At 38.6% G+C, this 25,757-nt stretch overlaps 2 protein-coding genes and 1 long non-coding RNA gene across 14 annotated transcripts in view; 1 reads left to right on the forward strand and 2 right to left on the reverse strand.

The window, feature by feature from the left end:
* Positions 1 to 8,881, reverse strand: part of morn5 (MORN repeat containing 5) — a 28,861-nt gene extending 19,980 nt beyond the window's left edge. For 7 of the 8 annotated variants that reach the window (XR_013796103.1, XR_013796104.1, XM_079599365.1 and 4 more), the window contains exons 1-4: positions 8,624 to 8,881; positions 7,938 to 8,085; positions 5,058 to 5,169; positions 4,818 to 4,949 (exon numbers count right to left, since the gene is read on the reverse strand). Coding sequence is in view for 6 of the 8 variants with exons in the window: in XM_079599365.1 (XP_079455491.1) it covers positions 4,818 to 4,949; positions 5,058 to 5,169; positions 7,938 to 8,085; positions 8,624 to 8,757 (526 nt within the window). In the remaining 2 variants the exon portion in view is untranslated. The remainder of the gene's footprint in view (positions 1 to 4,817; positions 4,950 to 5,057; positions 5,170 to 7,937; positions 8,086 to 8,623) is intronic. The other variant, XM_079599367.1, reaches the window with a different exon arrangement.
* Positions 8,882 to 8,963: 82 nt separating this feature from the next.
* ndufa8 (NADH:ubiquinone oxidoreductase subunit A8) lies at positions 8,964 to 11,526 on the forward strand. The gene is made up of 4 exons (XM_079599374.1): positions 8,964 to 9,100; positions 9,635 to 9,798; positions 10,959 to 11,124; positions 11,238 to 11,526. Exons 1-4 carry the CDS (start codon positions 9,050 to 9,052, stop codon positions 11,373 to 11,375), a joined length of 519 nt encoding a protein of 172 aa, XP_079455500.1. The 5' UTR covers positions 8,964 to 9,049; the 3' UTR covers positions 11,376 to 11,526.
* Positions 11,527 to 20,682: 9,156 nt separating this feature from the next.
* LOC306991489 lies at positions 20,683 to 25,486 on the reverse strand. Of its 5 annotated transcripts, XR_013796106.1 has the most exons (6): positions 25,468 to 25,483; positions 25,095 to 25,133; positions 24,582 to 24,710; positions 24,206 to 24,315; positions 22,197 to 22,255; positions 20,683 to 21,169 (listed from the first exon to the last, which is right to left on the reverse strand). It is a non-coding gene; the product is annotated as an uncharacterized lncRNA (long non-coding RNA). The 5 variants fall into 5 exon arrangements; XR_013796105.1 differs by lacking the exon at positions 24,582 to 24,710 and having other exon boundaries at positions 25,468 to 25,486; XR_013796108.1 differs by lacking the exon at positions 25,468 to 25,483 and having other exon boundaries at positions 24,620 to 24,710; positions 25,095 to 25,262.
* Positions 25,487 to 25,757: the final 271 nt, after the last annotated feature.

The raw sequence follows: 25,757 nt of genomic DNA on the forward strand, positions 1-25,757 counted from the left end.
TAACTCATGCAGAAACATGTGCCACGCAGACAGGAGATGCATGACTAAACCAGCATGGATGACCGATAGTGACACTTTGTTCTGAGTTCTTGGCCTAGCTAAGCGCATTTGGATGCAGCCTTAGGTTGGTGGTAGACATGGTAAGTATGGTCTGGACAGATTTGCGGTGTTAAGTTGAGAAAGTTAGAAGTCAGTGTAAAAGGTGCATCATGTATTACGATGTATGTTCTGAAATTTGCTTAAAATTTCAAATATGTTTGATATCCTCAGACTGGAGGGAATCATAGTCTGAAGCAAAAAAAAAAATTGGAGTGTGTTCCCATCATACACCACGCAATTTTCTGTAAATACTCTGGCAGCAAAAAAAAATCTTCAGACTGGCTCTAGCTTTTGGAAACTAGAATTGACTCACCCTGACTGCAAATCTGGCCAAAAATCTGGGCAAAAGTCAAGAAGTATATTCCAGATTTAGAAAAGTAATAGCACACCTCTCCTCAACATGCTGCAAGATTTGAGGTATAATTCAAAGTGGTTAAAACAAAAATGTTGAATACTTGGGGTTAGAGGTTTAAAGTAAAAGAGCAAATGCCACTAACTTAAAGTTACTATTATTATTTTTTTTTAAAGACAAGCCTATGGCTAAAACTTTGCTTGGAGAATACAGTTCCCGTGCTTTGGTGTGCTTGGATTGAAGACAAAGAGGAGAAGCTGGTCAACTTGGGCAGATGGAGGGGACTTGCCTTGTGCCCATCTCAAGGGGCAGTCCTACATGATACGCCAACAACCGCTGCTTGCAATAACCCACCCTCCCTGACTTCAAATGACCAGTGTTGAGATTCTTCAGGGCTTCCTCCCATCTGCTTTTCTCGTGCTCTCCAACCAGCTTCAGAGTTGGCCTGCAGCCTGGGCATTTCCGCAGGCCTTCCTGTCCAGCCTGGGCTACTCCTGTCTGGGATTGCCACCCGCTATCATGCCTGCCTCCTGGATCCGACTGTTACTCTGCCCCACAGCTGTAGTTGGACTTGTCCCTCTTTCCTCTCCTCCCAAAAACATCCTCCCGCAGGGAATGTGGTTCCTCTTCGTTTGCCTCTTCAGCATCTGCGCCCTCTGTGATCCTCCATCCTGGAGGGAAGCTACTGGCAATAAATTCTGTCTTCACACCCATTTTGACAAATGTACAGTCACCTCCAGGTGATAAAAATAAATCTATAGGATGCACAATATTCCATATTATAAAACGAACTAACGTAAGAGATAGCGTTGATTTAAAGGCCAGATTTACATTTGAGTGGGAAGAATCTCTCCATCACTGCTACATGATACTTAGATAGGGTATATGCACACATCTATAAAGCTGTTGGTCTAGGATCAGTTTGCTCTGTAATAATAGCATATTGGTGAAAAAGATTTGGTGTTTGTGCTCTTGAGAGCGTCAAAGGTTTCTATTTACAGCGTGTTTTGCAGCCTTGAGCAATATAGCCAATCACAAACATATCTATTGACTTCTTGAACGCAATTGGCCAATCTCGCAAATGCTCTCCTTATAAGTTAACTTATAACAAACAAAGTGTAGACATTATGGGCCAGATTTACTAACAGCTTGCACCAGCCCAAACCTTCTTTTGGCTTTAAAAAACACTGTCAGGATTTAATAAAGGCACGCAGTGAAAAAATAGCGCTGAAAAGGCGTGGACAGGGTTATTTTTGTGGCTGACCTTATTGCATTTGTAAGAGTTTCCCTTTCAGATGCTACATTTTATGAGAGGAGAGTATTTAAATGAATCATGCAAGATGATTTACTAAAGTTTGCGGTCTGCAATTTACTGGTGTTTGCGCCATTATTTAAAGCACAAAAAAAGCATGTCTTAAACCAGACACTAACTGGTAGATTGCGTTGGTCATTATGATCCGGCCGCATTAGTGTTATTAAACTTGCAGTAGATCATTTTGGAATGGCGCTCTCACACTAGTTTTGTAGCCTAAATGCTAAATAGTGTGCTAAATAAAAGATTCACTGTGCAGTCAGCTTCATTGATTACAGTGGAACTTTGTGAGATCACGATGAATTGAAGTGACAGCTTTATATAGACTACTGTTGTGACAACATTTCAAGACCACCCACCAATATCTCACTTTTTTTTTAAAGCACCAAAAAGCTTATTTGTCCCATTTTAGCTGATGTCCCACTTTTGCTGACTTCACCCTATAATCCATTCAGAATTTGAATTCAACTTTTGTTTTGCTGCATTAGGTTAGGCAATGGTTATTTATTATTCAGATATGTTATCATGCCAAATCACTCATACAGTATGCTTGCTTTTCTGTTCAAATGATATTGGTTTGCACACATAGCCACTTTAATAACAAATAATTTATCTGTAGGTTGTTGCTAGGCAACACATAACTTCAAACTATTTCATGACATTCTATTTAAATGTGTTTTTAAGGAGGAGGCACGTCTAGCCTTACCCTGGAGTTGGTTCACCCTCCACCTATGGATAGAATCTTACCTATGGAAACTATCCCTTTAAAGATTGAGCCAAAGTTTCTAGGTCGAGTAGTCACAACTGGTAACTATGACTTACATGATATATCCACTTTATTGTAAGTGGCTTTGGCTAGAAAGCTTCTACTTAGAACATGAATGTAAATGCAAATGAAGTCTGTGATGTGGAGTCATGTAGAAGCGGGTGGGCTTTGGCTCTGGGAGTCATAACTAGGATGTGGTTTAATGTGACAGGTCTGCGCTCTTGTGTAAGTCTCGGTCTCTGATGTTTGCTCTCACTTTCCAGCCGCATGTGGTAAGGATGTAATCCCAGAGGCCTGGAAATTATCTGATCTGAAAACTGAACATATACCACACTGGCGCAGAAGTGACAGTGTGTTTTCAAACCCTGAATAGAGGCATGGAGTGACTGACACAAGGAAATGTGTATTAATATCTAGGAACACAAATAACTGTCCAATATGAACATAAATATATCAATATAGTTCTAAAAATTGTCCACACCACAACTATAATTATAATGGTAATCATTGGAATCACTTTCAGATTTTTTTTTCCAGCTGTTGAATTATACAAATATAGACAGCCAATCAGAATCCATCCTACTTTAAAGAACTCAAGCATTTAAAGCGGCAGATGACAAAACTCAAGTGAGCGCTTAGAATGAACAAAATTATGTGATCCGCTGGTGCGGACGCTAATATAGATATCATTATAGTTATCTTTGTAGTTAACATTACTGATGTGAATGGGCCTTAACACTTTGTGAATGATGGGTGTTACAATTCCAACAGAAAGTGCTTTTTGGGGAGTTCTGTAGCCGAAAAATCTGCGTGGGCTGATGGCGACACATAAGGGAGAAAGAAAAATCTGCTTAAGACTAATTTAGTTTGCGTCACCATGTTGCTACTATTCTTTTACCAACACACGGATTCTGTTTCCTAACAATATCAATAAACAGCTTCCAATTAACTCGTAGAAGAAAATCTATGCGTGTTTCTCCATAAGTAACTCTTCTGACATCTGTTTAGGATGTGTCTGTCTTCCTATGTTATAGTAACTGTAGATGTATGAAATAGACATGCAAGCTCACAATCAGACTGTGACGAAAGGTGGGGCTGCAGATCGTGTTGCATGTATTTGCTCAAGACAGTGTTTACCAAATTACGCATCTCACAATACTGGAAAACACAGCTGCCAAATAATTCCCGCAAGCAACATTCTAAATACAGATACCTGGATATGAACTAGGAAAAAAAAATTGTAACAGCCAAAGATGTAATTCTAACACATGTGTAGACCAGTAATTAAAAAACTACAAGAGCTTGTCCTATTGGTAAAATGGTAAATTGATACTTACTGCAGATGAACCCAAGATATTATAGATATTATTACAATTTAAAATAACTATTTTCTATTTTTATATTTTAAAATGTTATTTATTCTTGTGATGTCAAAGCTGATGATTTTGATTGATTGATTGATTGATTGATTAAATTTTTTTCTTATTATTCTCAATGTTGAAAACAGTTTAATATTTTTGCCTAATATTTTTGTGGAAACCATACTTTTTTCAGAATTATTTAAGGAGATTAAAAAGATTTTAAAAAAACATTTATTTGAAAAGGAAATCTTTTGTCGAAGCATTATAAATAAATGGAAAACCCTTATTCTGTGTAGAGTTATAATAAAAATAATAAAATACAGGCATCTTTAAATAGCTTCACTGTTAAACACTTTAACTTTAACTTAAAAAAAAAGAAAAGGATAGACTGTATTAAATTATAAGTAGCGTGTAGCTTCCCCAACGCATACAAACATATACATTCAATAAAATAATTCAGGTAACACAGGAATTATTCATTTCACAACCTTGCCTAATCAATGACACAGCTTGGGGGATTCTGGCCTCATATCTATAAGGCTGACATAATGAATTCACCTCAAATCAGAGATCCCACGTCGGGCACTGGAAAATGTGTTTTACATTTTCCTTGAAAACAATTCAAATGACTACAGAACTGAGGCATGTCTGGCTAAGAGAAAAGACCTACAGATGAGTTATCTTACAATCTCACCGCTCAATCTTCAGCCCTACACTATCTACATGCATTTAGCTAATCCATTTATGCCACTCGAATGCTTGTGGTCTTATGTGTTCCAGGTGGAAGGACCAAAAGCAAATGTTTACTACTTCAGATCATGGACTGAGAACTATATTGAGATTTTGTGGATTTCATGGAACACGGTGTAGGAAATTGTGAATGACACACACTCACAGACTAAAACTTGCAATGGCACTTTCTCTTACCTGCGTTCCTGAGAAAATTGCCATCATAGTCTTTGACGACCCTGTTGTTTGGATCATAAAAGCCATCGCCGCTGTCATAGCAACCATCAGGGATGAGCCGCGGGGGGTCCCGATCAGTTAACTGGGATTCTCCTATTCAAAGACATGGTGAGACTTGATTTCGTTCTTATATTTTTAGAGAATCATGCTGCTTGTCTATAAATGATCCCACACAATAATACCAGTAATGCCAGACCATACCTGCTGGTTTAAGCCCATTACACCTCTCAGAGTAGAACCGCCTGTCTGTGCCATCACAGTAATCCCAGTCAGTCTCTTTATACTCCAGGCCATCAGAAAATGTGTATTTTCCCTATATATGTAACAAAAGCATTTAGGCCTAGTCTACATAAAGTATTTGGACACTCAAGAAATAGGCTACTTCAAAATGCCTTTGCATTAAATACAAAATATCCAAGCAAGAGTCATGTTTTCAGATGCACTCAATAGAAAAGAAGTAGTTTATCACATTAAATATCGACATGATCCATTCAATGTTAAAGGCAGGGTAAGCGATATGTTCCAGATTTTTTTTTTGTTATGTTGGTTGAAATTCTCTTTACATCGTGATAGCGATCAGTCAGTTAAGTGGTCTAAATATATTTATATATATATGTCTGTTGAAGGCTTAGCACCATAAAATGTCTGTCCAATCATTGCATCTGGTCAATACGATGTCCTACCTGCCTGTCAACATATGTACCTCCGCGCACCTGCTCGCGCAAACATCACACGTCATCGGCGCGTTTCATGCTACGCAGTTAAGCCCTACTCGGACTGGATTAGTTTAACATGGAAAGGTGGGGTAAAGTCATTATTGCCAGAGCTTTTAGTCCCGTCCGAATGTGTAATCATTACGGATAATGGGTCTCATTCATGAAACATTCGTAAATATACGAGTAAATATGTGAGTGATTTGCGCGTGAAGAGACCTTCCCAAAAACTCTTCTCCTGATTCACAAATACTTCGTAAACGTCAGATGTGATAGTGAAATGTGTGTGTGTGTTAATGAATTCCAATCAGTCGTAAATGGGACGCGCGTGCACGCTCATTCTCAATTACCATAAATCCCGCCCATTAAATCCGACTGACAACTATAGGCATCATATTATGACACCAAACGAAGGATTTTAACATGTCTTCTCAAAGCGAATTAAAAAGAAAAAATTCTCATTATCAGATAATATTCTATTATCAGAAGTTCATTCAAAACACCACATTTTACTTTCAAGCGTAGCCTACATAGTGGCGTATATCAGGTCCTAAAAAAAGGAAGCTTGGCAGATATCACAGATGCAGTTAATGGAGTTTCATCTGTTAATCGAACAGTCCCAGAAGTGAAAAGAAAATGGTTCGACATGAAGCTCGACTGCAAAAAACAAATTAGTTCACTTCGAAAAAATATAGCCCAGCCCAGCCCTATTGAAAGCAATTAATTATTTGATTAAAGTGTTCCGTTTGCAGATGCTATTGGCTCTCATAATAAAAGTAAAAAGAAAAACCGTATGTAATTACTATATATAATATTTTTTCAAAATGCTGTGTAAATATGTACCCGATTAAGGTGAATTAAAATGCATTTAAGTCATCTTGTTGCTTTGACTGAGTTAATTTGAGTCAACTTATAGTGTCAAGTTTATGCATCAATTCGTGTTTTGAAGTGTAGCCTAATAAACTTGACACTATAAGTTGACTGAAATTAACTCAGTCAAAGCAACAAGATGACTTGACTTAGTTAAGTTGAGTCAACTAATCTTTTTTTTACAGTGTAATCCTGTGCGAATAGACCCACTGTAAATATGTACATAAATATTCTGTCATTTCCTGTTTAAAAGTATGGAGGCTCTTGAAAAAACATTCAGTTGCGTTCTAGTCGTTGGGACAAAAACTCAAGTGTTTTCCACATACCTTTACGATCAAAAAGAAGGTCGAAAACACTTGTTTCTGGAAGAGGTGTTAGTGTGGCCAGCAGGGGGCGCTCACCCTTTGGTCTGTGTGGGTCCTAACGCCCCAGTGTAGTGATGGGGACACTATACTGACAAAAGAGCGCCGTCCTTCGGATGAGACGTTAAACCGAGGCCCTGACTCTCTGTGGTCATTAAAAATCCCAGGATGTCTTTCGAAAGAGTAGGGGTGTAACCCCGGCATCCTGGCCAAATTTGCCCAGTGGCCTCTGTCCATCATGGCCTCCTAATCATCCTCCTATATATACTAATTGGCTTCATCACTGTCTCCTCTCCACCAGTAAGCTGGTGTGTGGTGGGCGTTCTGGCGCAATATGGCTGCCGTCGCATCATCCAAGTGGATGCTGCACATTGGTGGTGGTTGAGGAGATTCCCCCCTTCTATGTAAAGCGCTTTGGGTGTCCAGAAAAGCGCTATATAAATGTAATGAATTATTATTATTATTATTATTGTTAGAGGCACGAAACAAGTGCCTATTACCAACATAATCCTATCTGAATTTAATTCATACATTGTTCGACCGGACCTAACTTTGGGTGATGCTGCGTCCACACCATAACTACTGTAATTTGGAAGAGATGGAAACCCGTGACATTATACTCTGAGCGGTTTGTGACTCGAATTTATCAATTTCAATGACACTACTATCAACAACACTATCAACGCCGAAATGAATCTGCAGCAGTCAGGTGATACAATTCAGTTGAAGTCGTTTATGTTCATTTTCATTGTCATGTTATTTGCTTTGAGACGGGGTAGTTTAACGCCGTCTCCCGTGACATTTTTTTTGCTCCCTGCTGTGTACGTTCATGTGTTTTGAAGGAGGCGTGACTTTGGAGACGCTCTGAAGGGAGAGCGGGATCTTATGCTTTCAAAGCTAGCTTGGTATTGCTAGCCTCTCCGGAAATTACCTACCCTACCTTTAACAACCAGAATGTGTCACAATACTCTTCGTCTGCATTCTAATCAGTATAACTATTATTTTATCATTGTAAAGTGTGCTTGTGCTATCTTTCTTTAAAATATTTGCCACTTGCTGTATCTTATATTTTGTTAAATATAAAATATGTGGCTGTTGGCATACTTATATTATTAACATTGGGAGCAGAGAAAGACCTGTTTGGATATTCCTTTCTCCCAAGTTCCCTCATATTTGCTTCCATTGGGGAAATGCAGCTCTCCTTTTCCATGGAACATGCCGTCTTTCATCTCGCCGACATATCTAGTGTGAGTGGGGATTGTGTATTCGCCCATCCCCTCCATCCTTTTAATAAAGACAACACGATGAGAGGAAATGAGATGGCTTGCCTCACTTATTACCTATCAAAATGATTGTATCTTTATTCTCAAGAGTACAGCTAAATTGGCACGAGCATATTGCAAAAAGGTAAATCATTACATTATTATTTTTGCTACTAGGAAAATATTGAGTCCTTTTCTTAATTTGGTGACAAAATATCCCTTGACTCTTCAGTCAAATATTCAGGAAACCCCATACATTTATTAAATCATGTGGAATAGTTTCACTTTATAAGGCTACATTTAAAATATTTTAATATACCAGGTGCCTGAAACCTGGTCTACCATTTATAACATTTAGTTATTTATTAATGACTTTTATGAACGTGATATAATGTATTTGTGACTTAAAGACTTTCTTCGTGAACATATAATTAGAAACTGGACACATCATATGCATATAATATGACATAATACAAGTATATGGCTTTCACATTGCCTAAAATTAGATTAAATTTGGTAACGTTAGTTCTTATAAATATCGTCAAATTCAGTTGATTTACCTGCCATTTTTGTAATCTCCATCATAACTGCTACCCGTGAACTCCATGTTGATACTATTTCCATGGAAACACAACCGAGGCTCTACTTGTAATGGTAAAAACACTCCTCTGGGACACATGTAACTGTCCTGCATAAATAATGTGATAGAATAAACGATATTAAATCATCTCAGAATAAGAAAAGTTTTTTTTTTTATCTGCAGAAAGTAGTGACATAACTTTGCGTTGCGATAGGAGCCAAGATGGCGCTGCCGCGTCCCAGTTTCCACACGATGACGCTATCTAAATGCGCCTGTAATTTTACGCGCATGCGCACTTGCGCAGTCAACTGACCTTCTTCGTGCGGCCTCGTCTAGCTGCAGACGAGGACATTGGGAAACTGTCAAACTCATTTTTGATTAGTTTTGGTGCCCTATAATTCGCACCATGCCCGGTGTGACTGAGATTCCGACCTTGCAGGAGCTGAACGTCGAAGAGGTACGTCTGAAAGAATGAAAAACAAGCAGGTGTTAGCCAAAAGCTGCAGGAGTCGCACCGCTAACGTTAACCTGTTAAGCTCATTTAAACGAGCAGAGTATACACGCCTGTTAGTGAAGATAAAAAAAGAAGATAAAAAAAAATAAAGCAGGAATTGGAAAGAACTGGATAACTGATTTTTTCCCTACATATTGGTCTTGTTTTTAGCAGTGTCAGTGTAGCTAGGTGTCAGTGGTTTCATATTTCCATGTATTATTAAGGGTAACACTATAATGGGTAACAAACCTTTTTCTTAGCAGGCTTATTATAGACACGTGTAGATTACTATGTACTTTGTAATCCCTATTGTTTTGTTTCCAATTCAATAACAAGACTGGCTACCTGACATTTTGTAGCAATATCCAGGATATTCTTTAATGTCATACATACATATGTTTGTTTTTTTTTGCTGGGGAAAATAATGTATTCACTTAAAGTTAAATACTTTTCTCCTACATCATGTGTGTTCTCAGGACTTTGCTGTTTTCTGTGCAGGTAAATGTATCATCAGCTGTACTGAAGGCTGCTGCACATCACTATGGCTCTCAATGTGACAAGGCCAACAAAGAGTTCATGCTGTGCCGCTGGGAGGAGAAGGACCCCAGAAAGTGTCTGAAAGAAGGGAAGATAGTCAATGAGTGTGCAGTCAACTTCTTCAGGTACTCAACACTTTCACTTGTTTGTCCTGATTTGGCTTCTGAATCTTTTAGATAGATTGTTTTTGTTATGAGCTACACACCATGTTTTATTGTTGTTGTTGTTGTTGTTGTTGTTGTTGTTTTTTTACAAATTAGCAATTCCTTCTGATAATATTTCTCAGTATTTATTGGTGTTGGGCTCTGGACTTGCCAACACTGATGGCGGATTCGGCATTATGATTGATCAGATCGCCTGTCAATCAAACTCGGCGAAGGGTGAATTACTGTAGTCTTGGATTTTCAAATTGTAATGCAACTGCTCACTGACATTGTCTGTCATGAATGGGCAAGTGTATGGATGGATTAACTTCTATAAATGAAAAAATATTTTCAAGGGGATGAGATTTATTCCCACGATATCAACATTCATTCCAGATAAATTAATAAAAATAAATGTAAGTGGATAGGATAGCAAATACTATATTGACCTGCCAAATTACAAGGTGCGACACAAGCAGGGTGGGAAATTAGCACCAGCCAATGGCGGGTACTTTTTCAAAGTGCCGGGTGACTTTGCCTTGTATACCAGCCACAGTGGCGGGTGCGAACTAGCGATCGTCACTTCAGTCGATAAAAACCTGAATCCATGGCAATTTCAGCATGTTTTATAGGTGGATTCCCCGGGGATTCCCTTGTGCTCAGTTCAGTGGGCTTAGTTCGCACTGATTGGTTCGCGCAGAGTTACACCACTCTGCCATTGGTTCGTTGCCATATGCCGGGCAGCATCGTTCATCCCTGAAATGTCATTGAACCAAAGCCCTGCCCTTATTTTTCTTGAACTTGAAACATTTACAAAAAAGGTTATTCAGGAGTCATTAGATATTTTACAAGCACAAGCATAAAAAAGTTGCTGTCTGGAGAAGTTCCCTGGATGTCATGAAAATAAAAAATGTATGCGTTTATGGTATTCCAGGTGTAACTTGTGTGAACGAGCGCACAAATAGAGAGAACTCGCCTGCACTGCTCAGATTGGCTATTATTTTATTATGTCCTTCAGTATTTCTGGCTTTCAGCATGGACAGAAAATGAGTCGTTGTGTCGTAGCTGGTGAGGACATAGTGTAAACCCCACTATTTTTGCATGTAATTAGTTATTAAAATCACATATTGTTTGGTCTACAGGCAGATAAAGGGAAACTGTGCCGAGTCCTTCACAGAGTACTGGACCTGCCTGGATTACTCTAACCTGGCTGAGCTGCGCTACTGCCGTAAGCAGCAGAAGGAGTTTGATTCCTGTGTGTTGGAGAAGCTGGGCTGGGAGAGGCCTGACCTAGGAGATCTGTCCAAAGTGGGTCAAAATATTCATTACTTTGTTCTTTTAAACCTGTGTTAGAAGTGGTTTCCATGTCGTTTTGGTCTTCCTCCATATCCTGTAGTTCACACCTTTGACCTCTCCCACAGGTGACCAAGGTGGCAACCTCTCGACCCGTGCCTGAAAACCCCTACCATTCAAGACCAAGACCTGAGCCCAACGCTCCCATTGAGGCTGAGCTACAGCCATCCAAGCACGGCAGCCGCATGTTCTTCTGGAACTGGTAAAAAGGGCCAATCGCTGTCCTAGAAATATCATATGCTCCTGACCAGTGTGCCAGTGGTTGCGCTGTTATCCTAACGTATTGTGTAGAAATGTTAATAAATTTTGTGCACTCAAAACATGTTATCGAATTAAAAAAGATTTAATTTAAACTTGGCTTCAGGTTTCTTTTTGTGTACTTTATATAGATTTGACTGTTAAGAATGTGCTTAGTTAAAAGTTTTGTTAACACAAAAAAGAAAATTCTGTCATTATTTACTCATCCTCATGTCGAAGACTTTCGTTCATCTTCAGAACACAAATGAAGACATTTTAATGAAATCTGAGATTTCTGTCCCTCCATTGACAGTCCACACAACTACCTCTTTGTCGTTTCAAAAAGTTCATAAAGAGATCGGATTTGTCAAAATTTTCTGCAGTCACGATCACTTTATATGATGTACAGATTTAATTTAAGCTTTTATGTAATATAAACATTCATCAACGCACACATCAGGGGCCTATACCATGAAGCCGGTTTAGGTGGCTAGCCCGATATGTTTCAGTTTAGTTTGCGCCAACCCTGGGTTTTAGGCACCATGAAAGTGGTTTGGCTTTTAGCAGTGTTCATCGCCATAGTAACTTACGCTTCCGGGGCAGGTTGAGGTTGCAAACCAAACTTGGACCAATCAGCTGAGAGCAAAGAGACACATGTCTGATGCGATAAAGTCACTCCACCTGTTTCAATTCCAAATGAAAGAACACTACACAGCTAATTATTTTTACAGACAAAATAGTCCAGCTTTTAGTAATGCTTATTTAGAATAATAATTTTGTATGATTTAGATATTATTTATGTAATTATTGTACCCCTAATCTAACACGCATGTAAATTTAGTTTATCAATTATTATTACGCACAGTTTAATTGAATACATATATAAATTTAATATAAATACGCTTTAGAATCGATAGATAAAGCTATAAAATGACTACATGTGAGCTTACATTTTCTCTACCTTTATCAAATGTATAAACTAACTTCACAACTTTTACTTGCACTGATATAGCAAGACTTATTATTTTTGTTGTCCTCTTTCATAAACAGCTATTTTCTTCTTGCTATGTAAATTTGTTGAAATTCTTAATATTTTTCAATCTCGTAATATTCTGTAGTGAATTGCCCTGCTTCTCTCGTGAGAAATGAATCTCAGTTTCACTCTTTCTCAGCATGTGATTGGTTGTTCGCTACTGATGTCACACCTAAACTCAGGATCAAAGCCTGAGTTGAAAGAAAGTTAATGATCAGCATCATGGTACCAAGAAAGCCTTGTTGGATTGGTTTGGTTTTGTCAACTCAAAACTAATCTTGTAACCCTGAGTTTGTTCAACTACCATCATGGTACAGGCCCCAGGTAAAAGGAAGCTCAAGTATACTTGCTTGACATGCAAAAACCAATGAGGTTCATTCTCGTGTTACGCAGCACGTTTGAGCTTCAGCAAGAACCAATGAGGTTCGTTCTCGTGTTACGCAGCACGTTTGAGCTTCAGCAAGAACCAATGAGGTTCATTCTTGTGTTACGCAGCACGTTTGAGCTTCAGCAAGAACCAATGAGGTTCATTCTTGTGTTACGCAGCACGTTTGAGCTTCAGCAAGAACCAATGAGGTTCGTTCTCGTGTTACGCAGCATGTTTGAGCTTCAGCAAGAACCAATGAGGTTCGTTCTCGTGTTACGCAGCACGTTTGAGCTTCAGCAAGAACCAATGAGGTTCGTTCTCGTGTTACGCAGCATGTTTGAGCTTCAGCAAGAACCAATGAGGTTCATTCTCGTGTTACGCAGCACGTTTGAGATTCAGCAAGAACCAATGAGGTTCGTTCTCGTGTTACGCAGCACGTTTGAACTTCTGCAAGAACCAATGAGGTTCGTTCTTGTGTTACGCAGCACGTTTGATCTTCAGCAAGAACCAATGAGGTTCATTCTTGTGTTACGCAGCACGTTTGATCTTCAGCAAGAACCAATGAGGTTCATTCTCGTGTTACGCAGCACGTTTGATCTTCAGCAAGAACCAATGAGGTTCATTCTTGTGTTACGCAGCACGTTTGATCTTCAGCAAGAACCAATGAGGTTCATTCTCGTGTTACGCAGCACGTTTGATCTTCAGCAAGAACCAATGAGGTTCATTCTTGTGTTACGCAGCACGTTTGATCTTCAGCAAGAACCAATGAGGTTCATTCTTGTGTTACGCAGCACGTTTGATCTTCAGCAAGAACCAATGAGGTTCGTTCTTGTGTTATGCAGCACGTTTGATCTTCAGCAAGAACCAATGAGGTTCATTCTCGTGTTACGCAGCACGTTTGATCTTCAGCAAGAACCAATGAGGTTCATTCTCGTGTTACGCAGCACGTTTGAGCTTCAGCAAGAACCAATGAGGTTCATTCTTGTGTTACGCAGCACGTTTGAGCTTCAGCAAGAACCAATGAGGTTCATTCTTGTGTTACGCAGCACGTTTGAGCTTCAGCAAGAACCAATGAGGTTCATTCTCGTGTTACGCAGCACATTTGAGCTTCAGCAAGAACCAATGAGGTTCATTCTCGTGTTACGCAGCATGTTTGAGCTTCTGCAAGAACCAATGAGGTTCAGTCTCGTGTTACGCAGCACGTTTGAGCTTCAGCAAGAACCAATGAGGTTCATTCTCGTGTTACGCAGCACGTTTGAGCTTCAGCAAGAACCAATGAGGTTCATTCTCGTGTTACGCAGCACGTTTGATCTTCAGCAAGAACCAATGAGGTTCATTCTCGTGTTACGCAGCATGTTTGAGCTTCAGCAAGAACCAATGAGGTTCATTCTCGTGTTACGCAGCACGTTTGAGCTTCAGCAAGAACCAATGAGGTTCATTCTCGTGTTACGCAGCACGTTTGAGCTTTAGCAAGAACCAATGAGGTTCGTTCTCGTGTTACGCAGCACGTTTGAGCTTCAGCAAGAACCAATGAGGTTCATTCTCGTGTTACGCAGCACGTTTGAGCTTCAGCAAGAACCAATGAGGTTCATTCTCGTGTTACGCAGCACGTTTGAGCTTCAGCAAGAACCAATGAGGTTCATTCTTGTGTTACGCAGCACGTTTGAGCTTCAGCAAGAACCAATGAGGTTCATTCTCGTGTTACGCAGCACGTTTGAGCTTCAGCAAAAACCAATGAGGTTCATTCTTGTGTTACGCAGCACGTTTGAGCTTCAGCAAGAACCAATGAGGTTCATTCTCGTGTTACGCAGCACGTTTGAGCTTCAGCAAGAACCAATGAGGTTCATTCTCGTGTTACGCAGCACGTTTGAGCTTCAGCAAGAACCAATGAGGTTCATTCTCGTGTTACGCAGCACGTTTGAGCTTCAGCAAGAACCAATGAGGTTCATTCTCGTGTTACGCAGCACGTTTGAGCTTCAGCAAGAACCAATGAGGTTCATTCTTGTGTTACGCAGCACGTTTGAGCTTCAGCAAGAACCAATGAGGTTCATTCTTGTGTTACGCAGCACGTTTGATCTTCAGCAAGAACCAATGAGGTTCATTCTCGTGTTACGCAGCACGTTTGAGATTCAGCAAGAACCAATGAGGTTCATTCTCGTGTTACGCAGCACGTTTGAGCTTCAGCAAGAACCAATGAGGTTCATTCTTGTGTTACGCAGCACGTTTGAGCTTCAGCAAGAACCAATGAGGTTCATTCTCGTGTTACGCAGCACGTTTGAGCTTCAGCAAGAACCAATGAGGTTCATTCTCGTGTTACGCAGCACGTTTGAGCTTCAGCAAGAACCAATGAGGTTCGTTCTTGTGTTACGCAGCACTTTTGAGCTTCAGCAAGAACCAATGAGGTTCATTCTCGTGCTACGCAGCACGTTTGAGCTTCAGCAAGAACCAATGAGGTTCATTCTCGTGTTACGCAGCACGTTTGAGCTTCAGCAAGAACCAATGAGGTTCATTCTCGTGTTACGCAGCACATTTGAGATTCAGCAAGAACCAATGAGGTTCATTCTCGTGTTACGCAGCACTTTTGAGCTTCAGCAAGAACCAATGAGGTTCATTCCCGTGTTACGCAGCACGTTTGAGCTTCAGCAAGAACCAATGAGGTTCATTCTCGTGTTACGCAGCACATTTGAGATTCAGCAAGAACCAATGAGGTTCGTTCTTGTGTTACGCAGCACTTTTGAGCTTCAGCAAGAACCAATGAGGTTCGTTCTTGTGTTACGCAGCACTTTTGATCTTCAGCAAGAACCAATGAGGTTCGTTCTTGTGTTACGCAGCACGTTTGAGCTTCAGCAAGAACCAATGAGGTTCATTCCCGTGTTTCGCAGCACGTTTGAGCTTCAGCAAGAACCAATGAGGTTCATTCTCGTGTTACGCAGCACGTTTGAGCTTCAGCAAGAACCAATAAGCTTCATTCTCATGCATCAAATTCTGTTGAGCTTCTGTTTATATTCGCTGATCAATGTTTATATGTGAATAAACATATATATTTTTTTTATTGATAGCCATGTTAATTAAGTATATCAATAAAGAAATTTGGAAAAACAAGATTTTTTTTAATAATTACATCAGATATTCAAAATAATCTTGGCATATATGGAGGGGGTGTTTTATAAATATTGCGTTGGAGAACGCCTTATCCTTCGAGTCAAAAAGGTTAAACCCACTGTAGGGAAATTATTTTGTTTCTTTTTTTCTGTGGTGAAAGTTTGCTCTGTGTAAACAGCAATTTGCTATTACTGTTTAGGGTATTATTAAAGATTTTTTTATATATATTGAATAAAGATTGAGAAAAATAAATCAATATTTTGAGAAAAATATTGAAAAATTGATTTAAAAAAACTGATATAGTTTACCATAAATGTTCTTCAACATTAAAATAGCCACAGAAGTGTTAAAGGCATGCCGTTAAAACATATTAAAGGGATAGTTCACTTTGAAATTAAATTTTGGTATGTTTTAGCTTACCTGAAGTGCATCCAAGATGTAGGTGTCTTTGTCTCCGCAGTAGTTTCAATTTTTATATTTTTAGGTCAAATCGTTCTTGTCTGTCAGTCATATAATGCAGGTATATAGGTACTGTCTCCAAAAGCATGCAGAGATGTCTCTAATAGCATGCAGAGAAAAGTCCAAATTAAAAAATTCCCCATCGTAAGTGCACATTGATGGCTTAAGCTCGCGCGAACTCATCCAGGAGTGTTGAGTTTTCACTTATTCCCAATTTGTAAGCCTTCTATCTTGACACACTACTCGCTTCATTGTTCAGGTCAATCAAAGGCATACGTTGAGCCGTACAGCCAATCACACGTGTTTCTGCTGAGTTTAAAAATGCAACGTCCAATCGAAGGCGGTTAGATTAGTTTCCGGGAAGAAATCCGGTGTAAACAGCTCAGTTGGACGTGGTTGTGTAAAAGAGATAAAAACTATATAAATACTGTTCCGTTTTATCAGACAAACCGCTTGTTTCGTGTCTTAGGTCATCAATGTGCCCTTACGATGGGGAATTTTTTAATTTGGACTTTTCTCTGCATGCTATTAGAGACATCTCTGCATGCTTTTGGAGACAGTGCCTATATACCTGCATTATATGACTGACAGACAAGAACGGTTTGACCTAAAAATATAAAAATTTAAACTACTGTGGAGACAAAGACACCTACATCTTGGATGCACTTCAGGTAAGCTAAAACATACCAAAATTTTATTTCAAAGTGAACTATCCCTTTAAATATTAAGCAGTCAAAACTGTTTTCAATTTAAATTGTAATAATATTTTTTAAAAATTGTGTTTTTACTGGGGTTTTATGGGGTTAGATAAATGCAGCCTTGGTGTGCAGAAGAGACTTCTTTCAAAAATATGAAATGTTTTTGACAGGCTACTGCATATCGGCAGATATTGGGAAATTTTGCATGCTTCCCCCCCCCCCCCCCCCCCCCATCTTACATTTATACACTTGAAGTTAATCTTTAGAAGCTCAATAATGTATTAACGCTGTTAAATGTAATCTTTAGCCAATCTGAATATACGAAAGCTCAAAATGGCAATACCGTGTATTTTAATATTTATTCTACACTGTAAAAAATTCTGCTGTGATTTTACAGTAAATTACTGGCTACTAATTGCATTACTTTCACAGTAATTTACAGTAAGAAAATTTAATGTAAATTACAGCAAAATGACAGTTGTGTACAGCAGGGGTTCCCAAACTTTTTAGCCCGCGACCCCCATGATAAATGCGCTGCTGCCCCGCGACCCCCCACCTCCCCCGCCCCACCTCAACAACCCCTCCCGTCGCATGAAATGTACAGCAAATCGATTTTATGCCCAGTCTCAAAGCACGTTATATTTTATTGTTCTACGCGCAAAATCAGTGTTATAATTCTGCATGAGCCGCTCGATATCCACCTGTTCTCTCTCGGAGAGTTAAGTTGTTTCCACAGTTGATAGGGAAATACAAGTGTTCTCGCCTGCGCCTCCGTGCCATGTAGTGCGCGCTCGACCGCTCACACTCGGCACGAACCCTTGGATATGCGTCAAAATCTTGTGTTTATTTGTGATAATCAAATAAAACCCTGTATAACCCGTATTATGACCAGTGATGGGCAGTAACGCGTTAGAAGTAACGCGTTACTGTAATCCCATTACTTTTTTCAAGTAACGAGTAAAGTAAGGGATTACAATTGCAAAAACAGTAATTAGATTACTGTTACTTTCCCGTAAGGAGGCAGCGTTACTGCGTTACTGTGATGTTGTTTCGTTAGACTGTCTACTCTCGTGAGTCGTGGCTTAATTTGAGCCGGAACACGCCCAACGTTGGAACCTTTTTATTGGATCCGGCACCTCCTATGTCACTATGGAAAATTAATCGCCTAAATAAAATAAAAAAAATACTATTTGTGTAGCCTAGTGTTCAATGTTGTTATCGATAGAGCTGCGCGAATGGGGTATTATTTATTTAATCCGCAACCGCATCACAAAACTCATCATCCGTAAATGCTGATGCGAGCCGCGAGAAAGCCCTTGTCTGTTCTAGAAAGGATGCAGCAAAGATATTTAATGCTAATGTATCATGAGACATAGGCCTACGCTGAGTTTCATTCATTTATGAGGTGCGCGCTCTAGTTAACAATGAAAGTGAAAGTGAACGCGGCGCGCCGGCTCCTCCATGTCACGGTTATTGTCTGCTATATTTGTCTTGTATTTGTTAAATACATGTAAATGGTTGATGAAACATTTATTAAAATAAGATACAAAAATAATTGAATTTATACAAAACGAAATTCACTCTAATGAAAGGCTTTTAACAATGCAATGCAAGTGAACGCGGCACGCTACCGCCTCAATGCACGGTTATTATGTCTGCTATATTTGCTTTTTATTTATTAAATACATGCAATTGGTTGATGCAATATTTATTAAAATTAAGATACAATTTATACAAAACGAAATTCACTTTAAAGAAAGGCTTTCTACAAAGGAAAACTCCATGAAATGGTAAAAACATGTCTGACGATTTACAAAAACAAAACGAATCTGCTCTTTAATGTTAAAAGACGTAACTGTTAATAATTTGGAATACAGTCATGAGAGACTTTCATTTTAATTAGTTTATTGCTGTATTTTATTTGAATCTAATCGAATAGAGGATTTTACAAAATAATATTTGCATTTTATATGCTGGAATATGCAGAAATATAAGTTAACAGAAGAAGGACTTTGTGTATTTCGTAAAAATATGGTGGACTCTGCAGAAATTGGTTAAATGTTCAACATTTTTCTTCAAGTCTGAGACTGTTGCATTTAATTAAATTTTTGGTTGATGCAATGTGCATAAAGTTAAAATATTGAAACTAATAAAAACAAGTTTTAAAAAAGAGAATGTTTAATTTGATTCAATTTTAGATGATGGAATATGCAGAAAGAATATAATTAGGCTGAAAGGTCTGCTTTTATAGCATTTTCAGGTCGTGCATCATGTTTTTGAAGTAAAGTAACTAGTAAAGTAACTAATTACTTTTGAAAATAAGTAATCAGTAAAGTAACTGGATTACTTTCTTGGAGAAGTAATCAGTAACTAATTACTATTTCCAAGTAACTTGACCAACACTGATTATGACTGACATTTGACTAATTGCTGTGTTCCTTTTTTGGATAGGCCTACAAGCGTCTTCTAATTACGTAGCCTTGTAGGCTGATAATAATAATGATAGGCTAATTATTATTATTTGCGTTTATAACTATAGAGTTCACTTAAGTCATTAATATGTTTATCATAAAATAATTTATGAATGCTTTATTTTTAAGCATTTTAGCCCTATTTTATCCAAAACTGTAAAATATAGCCTATAAAAATAAAGCATTGATACATTTATTTTGCCCTCGTAACTCTCCCTCTTTTCTGCGGAAAAACTCGATAGGTTTAGCAGCGAGATTGGGATGTTTAGTGTTCAGATGTCTTGCATTTTTACTGGCTTAAGACTCTCGTGAGCAAGGACTTCAGAGCACACTACGCACTGGGGATGTTGTTCTCCGTTTACGACCTGACACACAAATCCATACTTAATAAATTCCTCTCTGTATTTTCTTGATTTGGAGTAAGCCGGATCCGAGTGATGGGCTTGGCGGGCTCCACCCTTACTGCACCCACACACCGGACGCGAATAGCGCGTCAGGCGCGAGTGATTTCAATGTTAAGTCAATGCAAAGACGCGTTACACGCGTCTTTGCATTGACTTAACATTGAAATGACTCACTTAACATTCACTGACTCTATTCGCGTCCGGTGTGAACGCACCATTAGCAGAAGCATTTCGTGCAGCTCACCCTCACTGACCTCGCTTGCTGCGCGTGATGTACTTGACTTGACAACTTGATTGTGATTGGCGCTGACGTAATCTCGTAATGCTGGGACAAAATTACAAACTTTTCTGCAAACACTATTTAACAAGTATTGAATTAAATTAATTGCAACAAAAATATATTGGGCCTTTATATTTTTTCCACTTTTTTTTTTTATAGAAATCATCTCGCGACCCCTGCGTGGGGGTACCGCGACCCCCCGGGGGGTCGCGACCCCCACTTTGGGAACCACTGGTGTACAGTGATTTCACAGTTAATGATATCACATCATTACTGTAATTTCACAGTGCATAACTGTATAAATATAGTTATCAGCTGTAACTTGAACAGTAATTTATTGTGTTTCAGCTGTAAAAGTAATGCAATTAGTAGCCAGTAATTAACTGTAAACTTACAATTTAATACAGTAATGCAATATGACATAAAAGTAGTAAAAAAAAAGATTAAACAATAGTTTCCACAATTGATTTTATTTTCAATAAAATTGTTACAACAATATAACAAACGTTGCAAGAGTCGTTGCATAACAGCGGGCAAGAGTAGGCAACGAGATGGCAGTCCAAAAAACACAGCCAGAGCTAAATAACAAAAAAATAGGTAGAAGTGAAGGTCTTGACCAGAAGGGCAGTCCAACATATTCAGTGGCGATATGGCAAGTAAAAACGGAGAGCCAAACAATGACCGGAGCAAATGAAAAAAGTAATACCATCAAAACAAAACAAATAACATAGCAACCCAAGACCCAACAGATGAGGCGAACCTAGATGAGGCGAAAATCTGGTCTATGGTATCCAGACTGCCTTTCAGCGTGAATAAAATCCACCCCAACTGCTCGCCAATTTCAGATCCCTCCATTTTCACATCGCTGAAGATTCTCCTCTCACTGAAGACACGTCCAGTCAAGACGTCCCAAAGTCTGCACAGTGGGTTGTGATGTAGCTGGTTCTTCCTGAACAAAATGAAGAATCAGTATTAGAAAAGAGAAGTAAATTGATTCAATTTATACTCCCAATGACAAGCTAAAATCTTACTTAAAGGGATAGTTCACCTAGAACTGAAAATTCTGTCATTTACTCGCCCTCAAGTTGTTCCAAACTGGTTTGAGTTTTTCTTTATTTGAGCAAAAAATATATTTTGAGAATTGAAAATGAAACAGTTGATGGGCCCTATTGACTTCCATAGTAAAAAAAAAAAAAAAAAATATATATATATATATATACTATGGAAGTCAATGTGGCCCCATCAGCTGTTTAATTTTTTGGGTGAACTACACATCCTGCAACATCTCGTTTGGCATCCATGTAATGTGCTTCTATAATGTATTTCAGCTTCAACACATTGGACAATTTTGCTTAAAGGGTTAGTTTACACAAAAATTACAATTATTTTGTTAATTACTCACCCTCATGTACATTCACACCTATAAGACCTTTGTTCATCTTCGGAACACAAATTAAGATATTTTTAATGATATTCTGAGAGCTTTCTGACCTTCCATTGGGAGCAAAGCAAATAACACATTCAAGGCCCAGAACGATTGGAAAGACATCATTGAAGTAATCCATGTGACTGCAGTGGTTTAACCAATTTTATGAAGCGATGCGGGTGCTTTGTTTTTGCAACAAGGAGGAGCACTACGACGCACGCATATTGTGTTGACTCGAGACTGGGTGTTGTTCCGTGAATGTGCTTTAGATAATATAATTTTGTAAACAGAGGTAAATTATGGTTTTAAATTATAAATTGAGGTTAAACTACTGGAGTCACATGGATTACTTTAATGATGTCGTTACTACCTTTCTGGGGCTTGAATATATTAGTTGTGAAGGCTCCCAATGGAGGAACAGAAAGCTCTTGGAGTTCATTAAAAATATCTTAATTTGTGTCCCGAAGATGAACGCAGTTCTTACAGGTTTGGAACGGCACGAGGGTGCATAATTAAGGACAGCACTTTTTCTTTTTTTGCTGAACTATACCTTTAAGGAATCCTGGAAACACCTTAAATCAGCATGTATTCGCCAATTTTCTGGAAGAACTGAAATGCAGATAAGAAAACTGAAACAGTTTCACAAAAACAAAACAAAACAAAAACTTTCTGCATTTTTACATTTTCCATAAAAAGAAAAGAAAAGCAGTTTTGAATTATTCACTTGAAGCTTCATATAAAATACTCAGAAAAGTAAAATGTTAGCTGCAGCCCTATTTTACAGTGCAAAGTATGGTAATAAAAGCATAAAAGCACTTTTATGAAATAAGCTTGTTCCCACATTTGACAAATTGTGTTTACACAAATATATTGCTTTAACTTTAGCATCATTTAAAGGGTTAGTTCACCCAAAAATTAAAATTCTGTCAGTAATTACTCTCCCTCATGTTGTTCCAACCCCGCAAGACTTTCGTTCATGTACACAAACGAAGATATTTTTGATGAAATCTGAGAGCTGGATCACTCTTCCATAGGCTTCTTAAGGGATTGAAACTTGCCGGCCCAGAAAGTTATTAAAGACATTGTTAAAATAGTCCAAGTGACTACAGTGGCTCAACCATATGATTATCAAGCGACGAGAATACTTTTTGTGCGCAAAAAAAATTAACGACATTATTCCACTATTCATTATGTTCTCCGTGGGCCTGAGTGTGTTCACGTAGTGTAACTGCTCAGTGCGTCTGTGTTGCACATCACACGCGTCACACACATGACCAGCGCCGGCCAATATGAGCCTATGTGGTGACGTGCAACACAGACGCGTTACGTGAACCCACTCGAGGCTAGGGCTGGGCGATAAAACGATAACGATAATTATCGCGATATAATTTTTCTCTATAAAACAATATCAGGAGTTCGATAAATGTTCGATAATGTTTTTGCGCCAAAAGCGGAACGAATCTCATTTGAACCGCGCGCCACACGGACCGTTTATCCACTCGGCTCAAAGTCCAAACGGCAGCGTGAGCGCGAGCTCACTAGAGCAGACGCGTTTACTCTGATCGGCCTCGGTCACTAGATCCAGTGAGAGCGCTTGAATTCAGCGAGGAACACAAATGTCTCAGTGATTTAAACCAGTTTAAAGGCAGATGAGACCGCGCTGACGAACAGGAGAAGCACTGTGCGCAGCGATACAGTCAGAAGCTTTCCCGTCGACACATTCCCATCATTTACCACGGATTTAACGTTAACGTTAGCCTAGTAATATTAACTGCATCATGAAATGTGGGATATATATATATATATATATTGAATTGTATAATATTATTAATGTAGACAATGTATTAAAGGACTAATGGAATATAATTCGTTTTTAATAATGTATTTAGGCTACTGGTTTTCATAAATACCATAGAAACTATAAAGTTACATTTTATCTGTGGTTATCATGATGATCTAAATGCATGATGCTGGATGACCAATGGTTAATTTTAATAAAACTAAAGAATATTACATTTTACCAAATAAAAATAATGTTGTTACTTTTTTTTTAACATATGTTACTGTTTTTGTTAATGAACATAAATTGTATAAAGTAAATCTGCATCCTAACTCAAGCTAATACTACTGAAATAAAGATATTTATTTTGTTAAGGAAAAATGACAAATGTTTGAATGTTCTACCTCGGATTTGTGAATGTTCACCTGTTTGGCAAGTGTTTGTCATGATATGTTCTGACAAGAGTAGTTTAAAAACACAACGCTCTGGTTTCTACAGCTTTCACTTAGGAGTACAAATCTGTCTTTAAACTTGAAATAAATAAAGATTTGACATTTATCGATAATTATCGATATCGACTGATATAAAAAAAAATATCGTGATATTTTTTTTTGGCCATATCGCCCAGCCCTATGAGGGAGTGTAATTAATGACAGAATTTTAATTTGTGGGTGAACTAACCCTTTAATAGCTTCAATAAACATCTTACTGCAGAACTATATCTAGCTTAACACAGAGACAGTGTTTCGTTAGTCCGCTCTGAAGTTTAGATTGCTTACATTAGATTGACATCCGTTCAAAGTCAAGAGCTCCCTGATCAGTGTGCAGACTTGCTGGTTTATGTGTCCTCTCTGCCTCTGCCATCTCTGGGTTGATGCCCAAGAAGCACCTATAAACAAAAAGACAGAAGAAAGCTGTTAGTTTTATTCAAGTGGGATGAAAAAGGTGTCAGTCCCAGTCACCACCTTTAGTGGGTCACTGGATTTACAGTACAAAGCTAAACTAAAGTTAGCTCAGTTTTAACAAGCTGACATTACTTTGATTTAGTTAAACAGCAAACATTTAAATAACGTTAACAGCAACTGAAAAACATTTTTCCATCACAAACACACAGTCAAAAATAGTCTGGCAACAAAGTAGAGGTGTGTGATTTACCCAGGTCAAGCATTATGCACACAACAACGTGCACGTACTGTTTGCAGAGGATGGAGTAACGTTAAGAGTATGTTGGCCTGTCCATCTCCCTATGTCTGTTTCTGCTTGTAACTGAACGTACTCTTCCTCCTAGAATTAGTTAACGTTATTACCCGTTCAGACAAAATGGCTCCTAATATCTCCAGATGTCGACCTGTTTTTAATGTAGAATAGCACAACTAATCTCCACTAATTCAGTGATAAACATTTAATTTACTATATCTTTTTTCACAATAAAAGCATCCAGTTGTTTTGCAACACACTTCATTTTTCTGTTGACGAGACCGACAAATGGCTGCTCCGTTTCACACACAAAGCAGGGGAGAAAATTATGAAGTTCAGCTAACGTTACTAATTTGAGATGAATTTATGAAATTTGAACTGTATTTCAGCATTTATTTGCCCAAATTCACAACACTATAATTGATCTAGTTGATAATAACTGTCATACCCACATATAAGGCCACAGCTTACCTTATAACTTTATTTCCCGGTGGTCACCATAGAAAAATGCTGTGGGAAAAGAGAACGCTGTTAGAGAAACTAAGAAAAGCATTAAGCAAAAGTAAAAATTTCGACGATGTAACTTTAGCTAACGTGTCTCACAGTTAACCTTACTAACTTAATACGGTACAATTAACGTTAACACTACAAAACCAACGTCTGTTCATTCAAATTTGCGCGCTCAAACCTCGACTCGAGTCTGCTTCGGCTAACGTTAAGTTACAAAAACATGACAACAGCACCTACAACAAACGCTAATTTGGTTCATACTTTTAAATAACATGCACTATCATATAAAAAAACAGCCACCAAAATGACAAAGTTTGATATTTTAAACACTTACCGGCCGCTGAATCCATGAGTAACCCCAGAGTGCAGTCTGGACGATGAGGCGGGGCGACACTTTGGGGCGGGGCGACACGTGTCGCTCCGCCTACCAACAATTTCATTGGTTTATAATACAGCAATCTTATTGGAGTAGACACTTGAGGCATGAGCATGCGCATTCCTTTATGTACGAGTTTATGAATTATCTTCTATCTACGCAGTTTCGCGCAGTTTGGCCGTAGGCTACTACGTTGTCGCATGGCGATTTCAGTAATGATCAATTAAATAATGTTTTTATTAACTTAA

The sequence above is a fragment of the Phoxinus phoxinus genome, assembly GCF_949152265.1.
Source record: "Phoxinus phoxinus genome assembly, chromosome: 23".
Taxonomy (NCBI): Eukaryota; Metazoa; Chordata; class Actinopteri; order Cypriniformes; family Leuciscidae; genus Phoxinus; species Phoxinus phoxinus.